The sequence below is a fragment of the Cynocephalus volans genome, chromosome 11 (genome assembly GCF_027409185.1).
Source record: "Cynocephalus volans isolate mCynVol1 chromosome 11, mCynVol1.pri, whole genome shotgun sequence".
In the NCBI taxonomy this organism is placed as follows: Eukaryota; Metazoa; Chordata; class Mammalia; order Dermoptera; family Cynocephalidae; genus Cynocephalus; species Cynocephalus volans.
In genome coordinates this window covers 74,884,098-74,901,323 of record NC_084470.1, presented here as the reverse complement: position 1 = coordinate 74,901,323, position 17,226 = coordinate 74,884,098, and the positions used below count along the sequence as shown (strand labels likewise).

At 35.6% G+C, this 17,226-nt stretch overlaps 1 protein-coding gene across 3 annotated transcripts in view; it reads right to left on the bottom strand.

Moving 5' to 3' along the window:
* The window catches only part of SLC25A26 (solute carrier family 25 member 26), a 155,834-nt gene that overhangs the window by 31,802 nt on the left and 106,806 nt on the right, over positions 1-17,226 (bottom strand). For 2 of the 3 annotated variants that reach the window (XR_010024847.1, XM_063113333.1), the window contains exon 6: positions 4,759-4,803. The exons of the other annotated variant lie outside the window; for it this stretch is intronic. Coding sequence is in view for 1 of the 2 variants with exons in the window: in XM_063113333.1 (XP_062969403.1) it covers positions 4,759-4,803 (45 nt within the window). In the remaining variant the exon portion in view is untranslated. The remainder of the gene's footprint in view (positions 1-4,758; positions 4,804-17,226) is intronic. 3 annotated transcript variants of the gene reach the window in all.

Below are 17,226 nucleotides of genomic sequence, written 5' to 3'. Positions count from 1 at the left end.
GTACCAATTCCAACAAGAGGTGAACTAGAGGCTTGAATCAGAACAGTGGACTTGTAGATGGACTGGAGTACGAGTGATGAAGAAAAAGGAGACCTCGGAATAACTATGAGGTTTCTATTTGAGCAAGCAACAGGTAATTGTGCTATTTACTGAGAAGTGGATGACTGGAGAAGGAACAGGTTGGGGAGAAATGGAATAAAAGCTGAGAGTTCTGTTTGAACTGGTCACCCTGAGACCTCTTGAGTGAAGACATCAGCCAGGCAGTTGGTCACCTGAGGATGGCACTCTGAGGAATGTCTGCCACGGAGCTATAAACTGCAAGTCAGCATGAAGATGGCACCAGAGCCAGGGGACAACATGAAATAATAAGCCGTGGGTCTTTGTCAGGTGAGAAGAACCATGAAGTCCATCATTTTTCTCTTCTCGCTGGGCAGACAGAAAGTTCCAGAGTAAACATAAATCTTAAAGGAAAATGTTCTTCTCTGAGGTTCTGGATATGATAACTTACCTCTTTTACTTCCCCCTCTTCTTTATGGTGTCCTGTCCTCTTTCATCTAAAATACTTTTTTTAAGTATATGCACTATAAAAAAACAAAAATGAGGTGGTACAGTGACAGAATTTGGAGAGTCGGGGACTGGCCCCCACATTACTCGCATGTGCTTCAATTATAGACATTACATTGAGCTGTCTGGGGGTCGTGTGCCTCTCTGATAGACTCTAAGCTCAAGGGCATGGGCCATGTCTCATTCACCCCTGCATTCCTGTGAGTGGAGCAATGCCTAGCTCAAAGGCAGCAGGACATGAAGGGACACTGACTACATGTGTTGTCTATCTGTAAATGGAAGGGGTTGAGGCCATGTTCAAACATTCTTAGTTCTAAGATGTTTTAAACACAATAGAGTGTGTGATTAAATACCAATCAGCAATACAGACAAATGTTAGAGAAGCAACAGTAGATCTTCAAGGCCTGGACTGGAAGACTTCAAGCAGATCAAAAACTGAACTGAGCTCTGAAAGATGCAACGCATTTAGAACTTTGGAAGCACATTCTAGAAAAGAGCCAAAGAACAGGGGAGGGGAAGGCCAAGAGGGCTGGGGAGGGAAGAATACAGAGGTAGTAAGGCGGCCACTCTGGCTGAGAGAAAGGATTTTGCAAAAAAAAAAAAAAAAAAAAAAAAAAGTGTAGGGGGAAGGGGCTGGAAAAACCACTTAGGGACACAGAGTGGAGATTCTTAAATTCTTTCAGAATTTTTAGAAAGTTGTAAGGTTCTGAGAACATAAGTGTTACTTCAAAAAATGTTTAAGGAAGATCACACAGATTCAGTGTGTACAATGGATGAGAAAGTAGAGAACCTGTGAGAACCTGTTAGAACCTGTTAGGCATAAGGCACTAAAAATCTGATATAAGGTGGGCACGGGTTCCAAAAGCTGAGAGTCAACAAAACTTGATGAGTAATGTGATATGGAGAAAGAGAAACAAGAGAATCAAATTTTAATCTGGCGTTTGAGACCAGGTGGTCAGGAAGATAGCGGCATGATTATTAGGAATGGGGGAGACAGCAGGAGAAAGTGATTTTAGAAGAAAGGTGATGATTTCGATTTCAGACAAAGTTAAGTTTAAAATAATAGTGGCCATCTCCAATCTCCAGACCCTCGCTCCCTACAGTATGCAATCTGCTAAAATCATCACTGAGAACAATTTTCCTGAGTAGTATTCCCTTATGAACGCAATTGAGAAGTCCTCCCATATAATACAATCTCTCTCTATGGCTGCAATAGCAAGCTTAAATGGATAAAGTTGTAAACACAAAAATAAATGTTAAAAATTGTCCACTTCTGCAAAAGCACTGTGACTTCACATTCAGATGTTTAACACTACTATATGAAAAGCTGCAAAATGTTATTTAGTTATAAAGAAACTACAAATTAAAACCACAATGAGATACCAGTACACAACTATTAATGTCATGGATTAAATGTCCCCCCCAAACTCATTAAAGCTAGAATTGTGTCCCCATGTTTTATGTATTAGAAACTTGGCCCTCACTATGACTGTTAAGAGGGTGGGAAGTCCTATTATGGTCATTGAAAGGTGGGTCCTTAAAGAGGTGATTAGATTGTAGGACCACGCTGTAGTGAATAGATAAAAAATGGTGGTCATGGGTGTGGTTTGGAGGGCTTTAAAAGGAGAATGCATAAGAAGGTTAGCTCTCTCTTGTTCTCTCTCTGCTCCACCATTATTGCAATGTGATACTCTGTTGTCACTGTCACCCACACCAAAGCTCTCACCAGATGTGTTCCCTGGACTTTGGACTTACTTACCAGCCTCAGAAAATGCAAGCAATAAATTTTGTTTTCTTATAAATCACCCAGTTCCATATATTTTGTTATAAGCAACAGAAATGGACTAATACAATTAGAATGGCTGAATTTTCTTTTAATCTAATAACGAGAAATGACATAGATGCACAGCAACTGGAACTCTCATACATTGTTGGTGGGAATGAAAAATAGTACAGCCACTGTGGAAAACACTTTGACAGTTTCTTATAAAATTAAACGTATACTTTCCTTATGACCCGGTGATGCCACGCCTAGGTACCTACCCAAAAGAAACAAAAACATATGTCCATACAAATACTACACGCAGATATTCATAGCAGTTTTATTCATAATTATCAAAAACAGGAAACAACTCAAATGTGTATCAAATAGATAAACTGTAGTACATCTACACACCAATGGAATACTACAAAGTGATAACAAAGGGACAAACTATCAGCACAAGCAACATGAATGAATCTCAAAAGTATTACACTAAGTGAAAGAAGCAATATATCAAATGCTATATAGTACACTACATCTATTTATATAATATTCTGGAAAAGGGAAAAACTACAAGAACACTGGTTGCCAAGGGCTGGGGGTAGAGAAAGCAGATGAACTACAAAGTGGCATGAGGGAACTTTCTGGGGTGATGGAAGGATTCTCTATTTTGGTTATGGTGGTGGCTATAAACATTTGTCAAAACTCATAAAAATGTACACTTATAAAGAGTGAATTCTACTGTATATAAATTATTCCTTAAGAAACCTGATTTTAAAAAGACACTACAGCATCTTAACATTTCTCAAAGAAAAATTTTAAAGCATAGCAATGTTACCTATGATTACTCTGAAAAATTCTAGACATTTCTTAACGAGCTAGAATGCTAGAAATGGTCTTAATATTAAAAAGAAATAAACCCTATACTTCTTCCCTCTTTGGGCCTCAAAACATTCCTTTGCATCGTTAGACCATAAGGATGTTAGGGTGTGCAGAATCTGTGTGAATGCTGGTTATTGAGACACTGTAATAAAGTGAGTCTTGTTTGCTGGACAGCTGTTGGCGTCATTGTTCTTTGGTCACACACTAAAAAGGAGAGCTGTTATGCTAATGGAATGTGACCTTCTTATTGGATAGCTGTTACATCATGCCCTGAAACACTGCCTGAAAAATCTATTTTCACCATACAACATAGGAAATGGTCAAAACAAAACAAACAAAACGACAAAAGACCAAAAAAACTACATTAAGTGAGCAGTACTATTCCTTAAAATCAGATCATTTATAGGAAATATTTCTCAATACTTAATATTTCAGAGTTTATTTTTTAAAAGAGTAATGTTTTGTCTCAATTTACTGTCACTTAGTATATAACCTCAACAGAATTTATTTCAGATAGTCTTCAAAAGACAGTGTGTATGAGCACTCCATAGTTAGTAACTCCATAAAATTATGGGGGTAATTCCTTTATTTTCGTATTATCTAATGTCCACCTGGATACTTTGTCATTTTACAGTTTGGGCACTTATGAACATTTTCACTTAACAAGGGCTTTGTAACCATTATCCACGGTGAGAAATCCATTTTACATTGCAACCCAGTACAGAAATGTACGTGTGTTTATGTGTGTGCACATGTGCACACACAACACCAAGGTTTTACAAAATAATATTTATCCTTACCAGGTAAGATGTTCTCTAATATTTTCTTTTTTATTATATTCTTTAAAATGCTTGCAAAGACCCCCATACTTTATATCATGACCCACAATTTTCAATATCACTGCAGTAGAAGATGAAAAACTAATGCAAAGTCTTTGCATGTTTTAAAGACAGGTTTTTAAAAACTTATTTTTAAATAGATGAGTGACCTTCCCCAAGGCTGACTCCCAACTCACCACACTCTGCTCCTTCTCACCAGGGGCTCCTTGTCCTGGTCGAGGTGAGCAGCAAAGATGGAAGGGACAGTCAGAGCCCCATGTCCCCTGCTGCTCCCCCTCCTGCCTGCCCTTACATGGGGGTGGGGGAGGCCAGGGTCTTCTCAGCCTAAAAATGTCAGGGCCTTGTTCTTTTCTACTTACCCTTATCGTTGTTCCTTAACTTCTACACACACACACGCACACACACATACACGTGTACACACAAAGTGAAATAAAATTCAACTGGGTGGAGAAAGAATAGCAATACGGAAGAAAAATGTTTCTGAACATTGGTGGATTTCAGTTAGGCATGCTATGTTTATTTCCTAGTCCCACACACACTTGAACAAGTTTAAAAGGCTGGACTAAATCACACATAAAAATATTTCAACTATTAATAATTTTGAGTTTTTAAACTTCTAGTCAATGTTATTTCTACTATTCCACAATGTTGAAATTGTTGGGTATTTGTGATAATTAGAGATAAATTTTATATGAAGATTGAAAAACTTACTTTTAAGGACTCCCATAGTGGAAACTGGACCAAAGAAAAAGGAATCTGAGGGGGGAAAAGAAATCAAATAAATTAAGTGGAAAGATCAGAGTTTACCTGCATTATTATATGAACCCATAATTATTACTTAGAAACTTTATTTCATTTTAGATGTATGTATATAACAAAAGTAACGTTAAACAAATTTATGGGTGTAGTATATAAATAATGTTTAGAAAGAGAAGGTAGCCTGTAGATCCTCTAACTTTTTGAGCCCAAGGGACATAAAATGGTGCTGTGAAGCCCTTTTGAAGTGGAAAGAGAAACAAAATATGGACAGAGTCTGACTTCTGAAATGACTAAGTATTTCCCATCATAAGTAATAAAGACTTTAAAGACTTGACATTTTTCTGCTTAAGGCCTAAGGCTATCTCCTCCTTAGCAGACAAAGTGTTAGGATTTAAAAGAGAAACAGAGAGGAGAGAGATGGAGGGTAAGGAAATGAAAGAAGAAAGTGGAGAAAGGAATGGAGGAGGGGTGAAAAAGGGAGAGGGAAGGAAGGGGAGAGAGAGAGACAGAGGAGGAGGAGGAAGAGAGAAGGAAAGAGAAGAAGTGGTGGCAGGGAGAGAAAGGAGGGTGTAAGAGAGAGAGAGAGAGAGAAAGAGAAAGAGGGAGAAGAGGAGGGAGGGAAGAAAGGACAATGCAGAGAGAAGGCAAGCGCAGGTGGAGGGAAAGAGGGCAGGAAAGAAAGAAGAGGAGACGCAGAGCCACTTGCAAAAGTAAGTTGAGAAACAGGACTCCAGGACCAGAGCAGCCAGTGTGGGTGTGGGAGCCCAGCACTCCTCAGCGAAGGAACACCGAATCCATCCTGGAGGAGTGGAGAGGTTCTAAACAGACACAAGTTGAAGTGGGCCTGAACGCCTGATACAGACCCAGGCGCAGTTAGGGAGAAGAGTCATCTTCAGTAATGAAGTATGAGTGGCCAAGATAATCACCACACTTATGTAGTAAGTATTTACAATTAGCCATCTAACAATAAGAGCTAGAATCACCAGGCACTTTTCATGTGCCAGGCACAGTGCTAATAAGCACTTCATATGCTTATTTCATTGAATCCTCATGACAACCCTATAAGACAGTTAGATATTACATTTTATAGATAAGGAGACTGAGGTTCAGAGAAGTTGTCTAACTTGCCTAAAAGTACACAGTTAGGAAGAAGCCCAGATAACCTGACTCCAGAGCTTGTCTAACTACGCTACCCAAAAGACATCTAAATGTATGTATCTGCATATTAATTCATCCACCGTGCAATTAATTTGCTTTTAACTACATTTTCTAAAATTCTAAAACAGAAACCTACCTCCACGTATTTCCTAAAATAAAAATGCCTGAACTCTAGTGGACCATGCCCCCCAGCTTATATAACATCCCATCAGTGTCCAATGAGCCAGTGCCAGCAGTGATGATGCCCATGAGCACACCACGGCCCCAGTATTGTTATTCTGTATTCAGCTCAATTGCAGGTGAAAAGTACATGTGGACTTTGAACATTATCAACACATACATGTGCACATATGCACATGCATGTATGTGTCCCCACAAGTTTGGGGGAATTAATGGGTATCTACTTTCACGTGAATTAAGGGAATTATTTCTGAAATATTTATATGTACTCAGAAATTTAAAGTCTAGCATCATTGGTCTTACACTACCAGAGCAAAGGATGGCCCTGAGTTTGACAGACAGTAACCACAAAGAAAATCTGTCTCCCATTCAGGAAGAAAATGGCAGTGAGAAGGAAAAAAAAAAAAAAAAAAAAAAAAATATCAATGTCAACAGCCTGGATTAGTTTGACAAACTAGAATCTCAGAGAAGTTTATCATTGTCATATATAAGCAGCCACCCAACCCTTAATGTCAAAGTTCACAAGAGGAGTCAAATTTAGTTTAGGATGGTTTTTTTTTTTTTTCTCCCCCCACCAAAACTTAATAGCATCTGACATTGTCCATTTTGAAACTAAAGTGCTCTATTTCCAATTAAGTTAATTACCAAAATGAAAATACTGGCTAAAAGCCTTTCTAAATTTTTAAAAATTTATAATATGTAATAAATATACCCAAAAGGACTAACAATAGTATTATAGATTATTCTAATTTTTTTCTTTGTACTCTTTCCCCTCAAATGTAAATATATCACATTTAACAAGAATGCTTCACAGTTGTAAGATAAAAAAAGCTTTATAATTTATTGTAAAAATCTTTGCTAGCATTATTCACTTCATGATGAAAATAACCCATAAAACTGCACTGAATGTTTTCTGCACTTATTTGGCACTTAATACTGTTAGATTTTGAATTCTATAGAAGGAGATTTTGCCTGTTTTCCTCTATTAAAAGTTATTCATTAAATTGTTCCTTCAGTTTAAAAAAGTAATTTAAAAATCACACATTTGGAATGGCCAAACTATTCCATTGGGTATTTATTTTAAAAAGTGAGCCGACAGTAAACCCCAACTTTACTCTCTAAAACAAGATTAACTGACAGACTAAGGTAATTAAATGTGCTATAAATGCTCAAATAATTAAATTTATTTGTGGCCTCTAGTAGTGAAATATACCTCATAAGATAAACTCCTGACATGATCAATTTTCAAATATTCTTCAAGTTGAAATCGTAGTGCACACTTGTCATTTACAATAGGAAGAAACAATAATGAAAATGTGCTCCACACATGTGGAAGGAGGACTGCCAGCAACCAAGGCTCCACAGTTAAAACAAACACTCCTCCCAGCTCTACAGAACGTGGGCCTGTCACAAAGCTACCTCCCTCCCCACGTCTGGTGTGGCGTTACATAACAGTGGTGTTTCTTCAAAACGTGCAATGTTATACCCCAAACAGATGTAAGCTGTTATTTTTAAATGTTTTATAGATGAAGAAAATGAATAGCTGCACTCAGAGGTCTTATATTCCAAAACACAACATACCCATTTTATTGCACCAAAAGTCACAAAATGGCTCACTGCTGTGACCTGTTTAATGCCTCCGTTTAAGATGTTTTGTTTGAATAAGGTTGTTGAGACTCAGGGCACTAATCAGTGAGCAGCAGCAAACCCAGCTACCATCAAAGAGGCTGATGTAGGGGAAAAAATACCTGCTAAAATTCAACATGGATTCCAATTAGTAATAAACACAGCAATAATTCCATACAAGAGTGCATGTGAGGATTCCACGTGAAATAGATAAAGTCTGAGCGGGGTAAACAGGGGAAGGAAGTGTTAGGCATCGCTAATGAAATAAACAGTGTACAAAATTACATAACAAGCATGCTATAACTATTACAAAGTATGGGACTAGAGTTATCCTTGAAGCCAGTCAATGCTTCTAATGCCATGATCTTAAAATTAATGTCTGTAACCTTACGGTCCTTAAATAAATAGTTAAACCATTTCTAATACAACTAAGGGGATATGAAAATATGATTTCTAAGGTATCAGTTAACTCTAAAATTCTATTTTTCCATGAAATAATCACATTAGAATACCAATACGATTTTTAAAATAAATAAGGCTTGACTGTAAGATGCAACGAATACCACTGTGAGTGATCTAGGAAGCCTGAGAAACAAAAAAGTACATTTAAAAAGCTGTGAAACCTATCACATTTGGTACAAATAACCAAATATTCTCCAGCAATAAGATTTTTTAAAAAGTCACAAACTGTATGCAAGACCTCTAATCAGAAGGGATTGAAGAACAGCATGGAGTTGGTAGGCTTGCTGTGGATATGAGAGTAGGTCCACAGACTGGCCCATTCTAATTTTCAAGAGATCCTACCAGCGATTCACAAGGGAATCTCCTTTTTGTTGCATGGCAATTTCCAAATTCCTGTGCTTGATTTAGGGTTTTCCATCTAGCATCCCACAGATAAAAAAGCCACTTTTCTCTTAAATATTCTGTGCTTTTTACCATTCAACCCCAGTGACAACCAAGGACAAACGATTGAAGACCTAAAAACACCTTGCCCAGTGTGACCATCAGTCTTAAAAAATAACAACAACAAAAGTGAGAACCATTAAAAGCTAGTCTGCTAGTATTTGATATACCAGGAAAAAATTCTAACAGTAAATACATTTAGATTTTTTTAATTTAACAACTACTGTCCATTTCATGTACACTGTACATAGGGAAAAGAATTTACACATAATAAAGGAAATTAACCTGAAAGAAGGAAATATTAGGTTAATGAGACATACTAAACTTCCTAAAGCATCTTTCCAAAGAAAGGAAAAAATGGACGTAAGAGTAACAGTCTAATAGAGAAAAGGACATGAGTATGCGTGGTTCAACTCAAGAGCAGGGGCACTGGGGGTATTGCCAATCACCAATTCAGTGCATTAAACACAGGAAGTGCTTAAGAAATGTTATCACTGAGGCTAGTGATTAGATTTTCTTTCTCTACATTCTACAGAATCATCATAGTAACTATGTCGAGGTGTAAGTGACTTTTAGTATATCAATTTACATGCTAGTGTGCCAGTTATATAACACTGTTTTTTGTAATGAAGATAGTGGCAATGTCAAATTCGTCTGTAATTCACTACACTTCCGAAGTCCTAAAAACAAGTTTCACTATTTTTAAAAAGCATATATTTGACACCTACTCATGATAAAAATGTTCATCAAAATAAGAACAGAAGGGATCATCCTCACTCTTTTTATAAAGGACACCTCCAAAAAAATATAGGTAATATCATTCTTAATGGTGAAACACTAAATGCTTTCCCTTTAAGATCATGAACAAGACTAGGATGTTTGTTCTCACCACTTCTATTTGATATTGCACTGGAAGTCGTAGTCAGTGTAATCAAGCAAGAAAAAAGAAATTAAAAACAAAGATTGAAAAAGAAGTAAAATGATTCCTATTCACAAATGACATGATTGTTTATGCAGAAAACCCTAAGGAAATCTAAGGAATCAATATAAATACACAAAAAATAAATAGAGAATTTCTACATACTTAGCAAACAAGGGAAAAAACAAATTTTTCAAAAACTTATTCTATTTATAATAGCATCGAAATAGCACAAAGTACTTAGGAATACGGTTAACAAAAGACATGTAGGACCTCTGTACTGAAAGTTGCAAAACACCATTAACAGAAATATTAAAAACCTAATTAAGTAGAGAATACACTAGCAGTGATTAAAAAACTCAGTACTGTGAATATTTCAATTCTCCCCAATAATCTATAATTTCAAAGTAATCCCAATTATAATCCCAGCAGATTCCTCTTTCTCTTTTTAAAATATAGATTAACAAACTGATTCTGAAAGTCTCATTAGAATGTTAAGGACCTATAATAGCCAAAACAATCTTGAAAAATATAACATAGCTGGAGTACTAACAATATTTGATTTCAAGATTTACTATAAAACTCTAGTAATTAGGACAGTGATTAGGACAATAGGCATAAGAATAGACAGACAAAAGGACAAAACAGAAAAGATAGTCTAAAAATAATATTTTCAATAAATAGTACTAGAACAAACATATTCACAAGCATAAAAATGAACCTTGACCCTTAACCTCATAAACATACACAAAAATTAATGAGAGATGAATCACAGACCTAAACATAAAAGCTAAACCTATAAAACTTTCAAAAGAAAACAGATGAGAATATATTGGCGACCTGGGGGTAGAAGGAAATCTCGCAGATCATGAGAAGCAATAACCACAAAAGAAAAAATTTTTGAAAAATTAAACTACATCAAATTTTAAAATTTCTGCTCATCAAAAGCTACTTTTAAGACAAATCCTAAGCGCCTATTTTGCAGAAATAGAAAAATCCATCCTGAAATTCATATGAAATCTCAAGGAACCCCTAAAACCCAAAACACTCTTGAAAATAAGAAGTTAAAGGTCTCTTATTCCCTGACTTCAAAAGTTATTATCAGAGGAATGGAAATCAACATGTCAAAGAGACAACTGTACTCCAGTGTTTATTGGGGCACTATTTACAATAGCCAAGAGTTGGAACCAGCCCAAACATCCATCATTGGATGAGTGGATACGGAAAATGTGGTATATCTACACAATGGAATTCTACTCTGCTGTAAAACAGAATGAAATACTACCATTCGCAGCAACATAGATGAACTTAGAAAAAATTATATTAAGTGAAATAAGTCAGGCACAGAAAGAGAAATACCACATGTTCCCACTTACTTATGGGAGCTAAAAATAAATAAATAAATACACAAACAAACAGGGTGGGGAAGAAGACACAACAATCACAATTCCTTGAACTTGTTAAGACAAGTCAACAGATATGTTGATGGGTGGCAGGGGGGAGAAGGGGGGGGAGGGAGGAATCGGTAAAGGGACATGAAAGTTAACTACATTATATATTGATAAAATAAAATAGAAACAAAACAAAAAAAGTTATTACAAAGCTATTACAAAGCTACAATGAGCAAAACAGTGTGGTAGTGGCATCAAGACAGACATATATAATAGAGTAGAATATAGAGCCCAGAAATAAATTCTCACATATACGATCAAGTAATTTTCAACAAGGATGCCAATACCATTCAATTGGGAAAAGGACAGTCTTTTCAATGAACAGTATTTGTAAAACTGGATATCAACATGCAAAAGTATGAAGTTATACCCTCACCACATACCCTATACAAAAATTAACTCAAAATTAATGAAAGAACTAAACAAAAGACCTAAAACCACAAAACTCTTAGAAGAAAATCCAGGGAAAAACTACATTCAATTTGGCAATGATTTCTTGGTTATGACACTAAAATTAAAGGTAACAAAAGCAAAAATAGACAAATGGGACATCAAAATTAAACTTCTGTGCATCAGTGAATACAATCAACAGAATAAAAAAGGCAACCTATGGAATGAGAGAAAATACTCACAAATCATAAACCTAATAAAGAGTTAATATCCAGAATGTATAAAGAACTCAACAGCAAAACAATCCAAGTTTTTAAAGGGCTAAGGACTTGAATAGACATTTCTCCAGAGAAGCTATACAAATAGCCAACACACATATGAAGAGATGTTCAATATCACTAATCCTAGGGGAAATGCAAATCAAAACCACATATTTCCTCACATTAGGATGGCTACTACCAAAAAAAAAAAAAAAAAGACAACAAATGTTGGCAAGGATATGGAGAAACTGGAACCCCTGTTCACTGTTGGTGAAAATGTAAATTGGTGCCACCACTTGAAAAACAGTATGGCCGTTTCTCAAAAAATTAAAAATAGAATTACCATATGATCCAGCAATTCCACTTCTGGGTATGTACCCAATAAGGCAAGCCTCAGACTACAAGAAAATACTGACAAAGAACTTAACTCATAATATACAAAAAACCTTCAAAACTCTATTAAAAAGAAAACAACCCAATTTTTAAAATGTGCAAAAGACTTGAATTGAACAAGCACTTCACAAAGGAAGATAAACAAATCACAAATATAAACACATGAAAAAAATATTTAACGTCATTAGTCACCAGGGAAATGCCAAATAAAATCCCCTGAGAATAAAGCTTGGTAGTTCCTTAAAAAGTTAAACATAGAATTGCCATATGACAGAGCAATACTTCTTCTAGGTATCTAGCCAAAATAATTGATAATGGACTAAAACAGATACTTATGTACACCAATCTTTACTGCAGGATAAGTCACAATAACCAAACAACCCAAGTTTATCAACAGATGAATGGATAAACAAAATGTGGCATATACACAAGTGGAATACCATTCAGCCATAAAAAGTAATGAATTTTTAATACATGTCACAATATGGATAAAGTCTGAAAATATCATGTCAGGTGAAATAAGCCAGACAGAAAAAGACAAATATTGCAGTTTCCATTTATATGAAATATCTAGAACAGGCAAATTAATAGAGAGAGAAACTAGTTTAGAGGTTACCAGGAGCTGGGGGGAGACGAAAGTGGAGAGATGTTACTTAATAAGTAGAGTTTTTGTTTAGGGGGATGAAAAGGTTTTTAGAATAAACAGTGGTGATGGTTGCGTAACATTGTGAATATAATTAATGCTAATAAATTGTACACTTTTAATGGTCAAAATGGCAAACTTTTTAATCTACTTTTTTATTTTATTTTATTTTAAAGATAACCGGTAAGGGGATCTTAACCCTTGACTTGGTGTTATCAGCACCAAGTAAGCCACGGGCCAGCCTTTACTATTTTAAAATTTTAAAAATATGTTTTAAAAAACCACACTGAGGTGCCATCACTCATTGAAATGGCTGAAATGAAAAAGACAAAACTAGATGAGGGTAAGAATGTGAAACAACCACAACTCTCACACTGATGGTGGAACTTAAAATGGAACAATCATGGGCCGAGCCCGTGGCGCACTTGGTAGAGTGCTGCGCTGGGAGCGCGGCGACGCTCCCGCCGCGGGTTCGGATCCTACATAGGACTGACCGGTGCACTCACTGGCTGAGTGCCGGTCACGAAAAAACGACAAAAAAAAAAAAAAAAAAAAATGGAACAATCACTTTTGAAAAATGTTTCCTAAGTTTTTATCTGACCTAGAAATTTTATTCCTAGGTATTTATCCAAGAGTAAGGACAATATATGTCCACAAAAAGACTTGTACATGAATGTCATAACAGCTTTAACCACAACTGCTACTGTCCATCAAGAGGAGAAAGGAAAAACGAATTGCGGTAATTCATAAAAAGGAATGTTAGTAATAAAATGGAAAGAATTATTGATAAATGCCATAACACTGATGACTTTAAAAGGTTACGCCAAGCAAAAGAAGTCAGACACAAAAAGAATTCATATTGTAGGATTCTATTTATATAAGGTTCTAGAAAAAAGCAAAAATAACCTGAATGGACAGTATAGGATGGGATACGAGAATGTTCTAGAAATATGGAAATATTAAATATAATAGAATGTGGATTACAGGAGTGTAGACATTTGTCAAAAGTGTATGTACATGATTTGTGCATTTCAATGTATATAAATTTTACCTAAAAATATACTGAAAAAATATAATAGTAATCAAGATAGAGTGGGTAGAGATACAGATGAAATTAAAATGGCAGAATATTGATAACTGTTGCAGCTTCATGATGGGTACTTCAGGGTTCGTTATACTATTGTGTTTACTTTATGTTTGAAATTTTCCATAATAAAAATAAGTGTATGAGTAAAGCATGCCTACATTGTCATTATTAAAATTAATATACACAAGTCCAATCAGAGTTAACTGTCTTTAATAGTTTGGGATATAGCTTCTCATTTATCTCAACAAATTTAGTGTTTTTTTTTGTTTTGGGTTTTTTTTTTAATTAAACATTAGTACACATATAGTTCCAAAACTTGATTTTTTCCCTAACCAATGTCTTAAAGATATTTCCATGTTAATTAATATAAATCTGGTATTCTTTCTCAACATTGCATAACATTTCATAATATTTAACTGTCCCTCATTGATGGCTTATTTCCAATTTTTTTCATCACAAAATACTATATTTGTTTAATCAATCATTTCTAATGTGTAGGAGTTTCTAGATATATCATACCAATTGTAAATGTATTATTGCTGAACATACCTAACAATAACGTGGTAGGATGAGGTGCAACATTAACATTCCTTAGCACAATCATCCTTAGAAAGTGCTCTGTTAATATTAAGGTATATCAGAACACAAAGGAAACTTCTTTTAGGCATCAAGTTTAAATTAACAAATCAATCAAAATGAGAATCACAAAAATCACACGGGCTTTCACACTTCAAGATAGTGATTCTAATACACCATTTAATATTAACTGACCCCTAATGTTCAATACTTGCTTTAACATTTAATCCTACTACCAGGAGTCTGTAAGCATTTCTTATGTAGTGCAATTATGGTATCAGGAATTACCAACATATGTCTGATGTAGCAGAAAATAAATGTAATGTTGCAGGTAGATACAAGTTGGGCCCTACCTAAAAATAAAAAAAAATTTAAAAAGGAACCATTTTTGTTACTTGGGATTCTTAAGAAATAAAATCAGAAACACTGGGGAAAGCTTTTTAAAACTACTAACATAGAAATATACATACACATATACACCGATTCCTTCAGTGATCTATTTATTTTCATTGGTTTCCTAGAATAAACTGGATCATCCCACAATTTTTAAAATAATCACTCAGCAATTAGGATAATTCTTGCTCATGAATCCTAAAAATTTCTTCTTGTGTGTAAGAAGCAAATGAAGAAGCTCGTTTTCAGCTCTGCACATAGTTATTTCCAGTATGTTAAGCAGTGTTGATTTAAGCCCTCTAAGAAAACAGCCAGCGAGTAGTTGGGGAGGTGCTTGAGATTCAGGAACTTCAAAACTAGAACTCCTGTAAATATGTTAGAACTCTGGCACAGAGTCAGGAAACAGATGTTTTCAGTTAGAATTTGCATCCGACTTTAATCCTCTACAAAATATAATCACGTTGTCTTAAGATTTTTTTTCTGCAGCTGAGAATAGCATTAACATGTACAGTTCAGCAGTCTTTCCCACCTACAACTCTTTCCTTCCCTCCAGCAGCACATTTTAGCACCTCTTTACTCTGAAAGCAACAAAGAGGGGAGAGGAAAAATGAGTAGCCAACCCCTCCAGAAATTCTACAACAAAAAGTAGATTATTTTAACTATTATTCTACCAAATGTCCTTGTTAACAAAAGCACATGTGTGGAGTATACTAACATTAATAAAGCAAATGTACTTCACAGGGCCTAGCTTCCAAGGCCCTGTAGTTTCAGGTATAGCCTAACTTTTTAAAATTACACATTGAAATGTTAAGCTTGTGAAAGACAAAAAACTTTCCCCGGGCTAAAGTCTCTGTTCTAGATAAAGAATTGTAACACAGCAAAATTGCTGACTCTAAAGGCAGATGTCCTTGGTGCAGCCAAACCTAATGACTGTTGCCATGACAATTATCTTACTGTTCTTTTGTAACCACCTATGTTCCTTTTCTGTAACTTTCTGGCCTGGAGAATAAATACTGAGAGAAGACCCCAGTTCAGTGTTAATTTTCCAAGGAATGCCTCTCTCTTGAGGGTTCGTGGAAATTAACCCCTTCAAGGCTTCTCACTGCTCAGAAGAAATAGGCTTTGAGTAATCCTTTGCATCTCCATCACCCTGGGGGGAGAGGTGACACACATGCTTATTTATCCAGGTTTTCCTTATTTCTGAAGCAATTTTTCAGGTAACAAAAATGTTCTAATGGATGGTTTCCCAAACTCTAAAAAATAAAAATAAATAAAATTTCAAAAACTAGCCAGGAGCAATAAAAGTTGTCACCTAATATTCAAATCATTTGTATCGACACATTCTTTGTGCATTTATACAAAATTACAACTTGAAAAGAATCATGAAAAATTAAAATAGGTTTGTAGGGTGGTTAGGACCCGCAAGTAGCTCACTCCTTCCCTCCCTCCCCACCTACCTACCTACCTACTTACCTGCCTTCATTCCTCCCTCAGCACTGCTCCAAATTTTCACCGAAATAATTGAGCAATATTAAAAGCACTTTGGAAAGCAGACCCAATAACATAAAATGACAACAAGAAGAATAAACAGTAATGCAGCACTGACAATTTTATAGTATGCTTAGAAAAAAGAAGGGGCTAGGGGAGCAAAAGAAAAGATAGTATGCTCGATAAGGGGAGGAGGTGGAGGTGTCTGGCTTCCTTTTCATCACATCAGCGTCTTGCATAAGAGAGTGCCCAGTAAATAGTTACTACATGAATGAATGGAGGAAAGGCAAAGGAAGGAAAGAAGAGACGGTAAGGGATAAGGCTGGTGGCAGAGTTAGGGTAGAACCCAGGTCTTCTGGCTCATAGTCCAAGGAATGCTCTTTCCACCTGTCAACTAATGATTTACAAATATTTGTTAGAACAATGTTTTGACAGCAGAAAAGTAAGAAAAAAGAAAAGTGAATATCAATTATACACAACAGGGGTAAATTACAGAAACAGATCCTATTCATTATATTTGTTAGTTAAGACAACAGGCCAGATAAATTTGCATATATACACATTCCAGCAAATACCAGCTTTGGAAAGCCATTCTATAAATGCTTTTCCAACTAACTCTTATTTATGACAATAGAAAACAGCGTTAAAGTCCAGGTGTTGAGATCTATAGGTCTGCTCTGTACATTTAGAGAGATGAGATGTTTCCAAAAGAATAATCTCAGGTAGAGTTTAGGACATTAGATGAATAATAATAAACTGCCAGAAGACACTGCCCCCAACTTACTGGCTATCTTTTCCTCAGATACGTGGATTGGGACCCATTACATAATTTGTGGTCACTCTACCATGAGTAATCAGTGTTTGACCCTAATTACCCTAATAGTAGTTCATTCAAATCAGCCAATTAAAAGATAAATTAGGAGGGATAGGATATAGATTGTAGAGTCTGATAC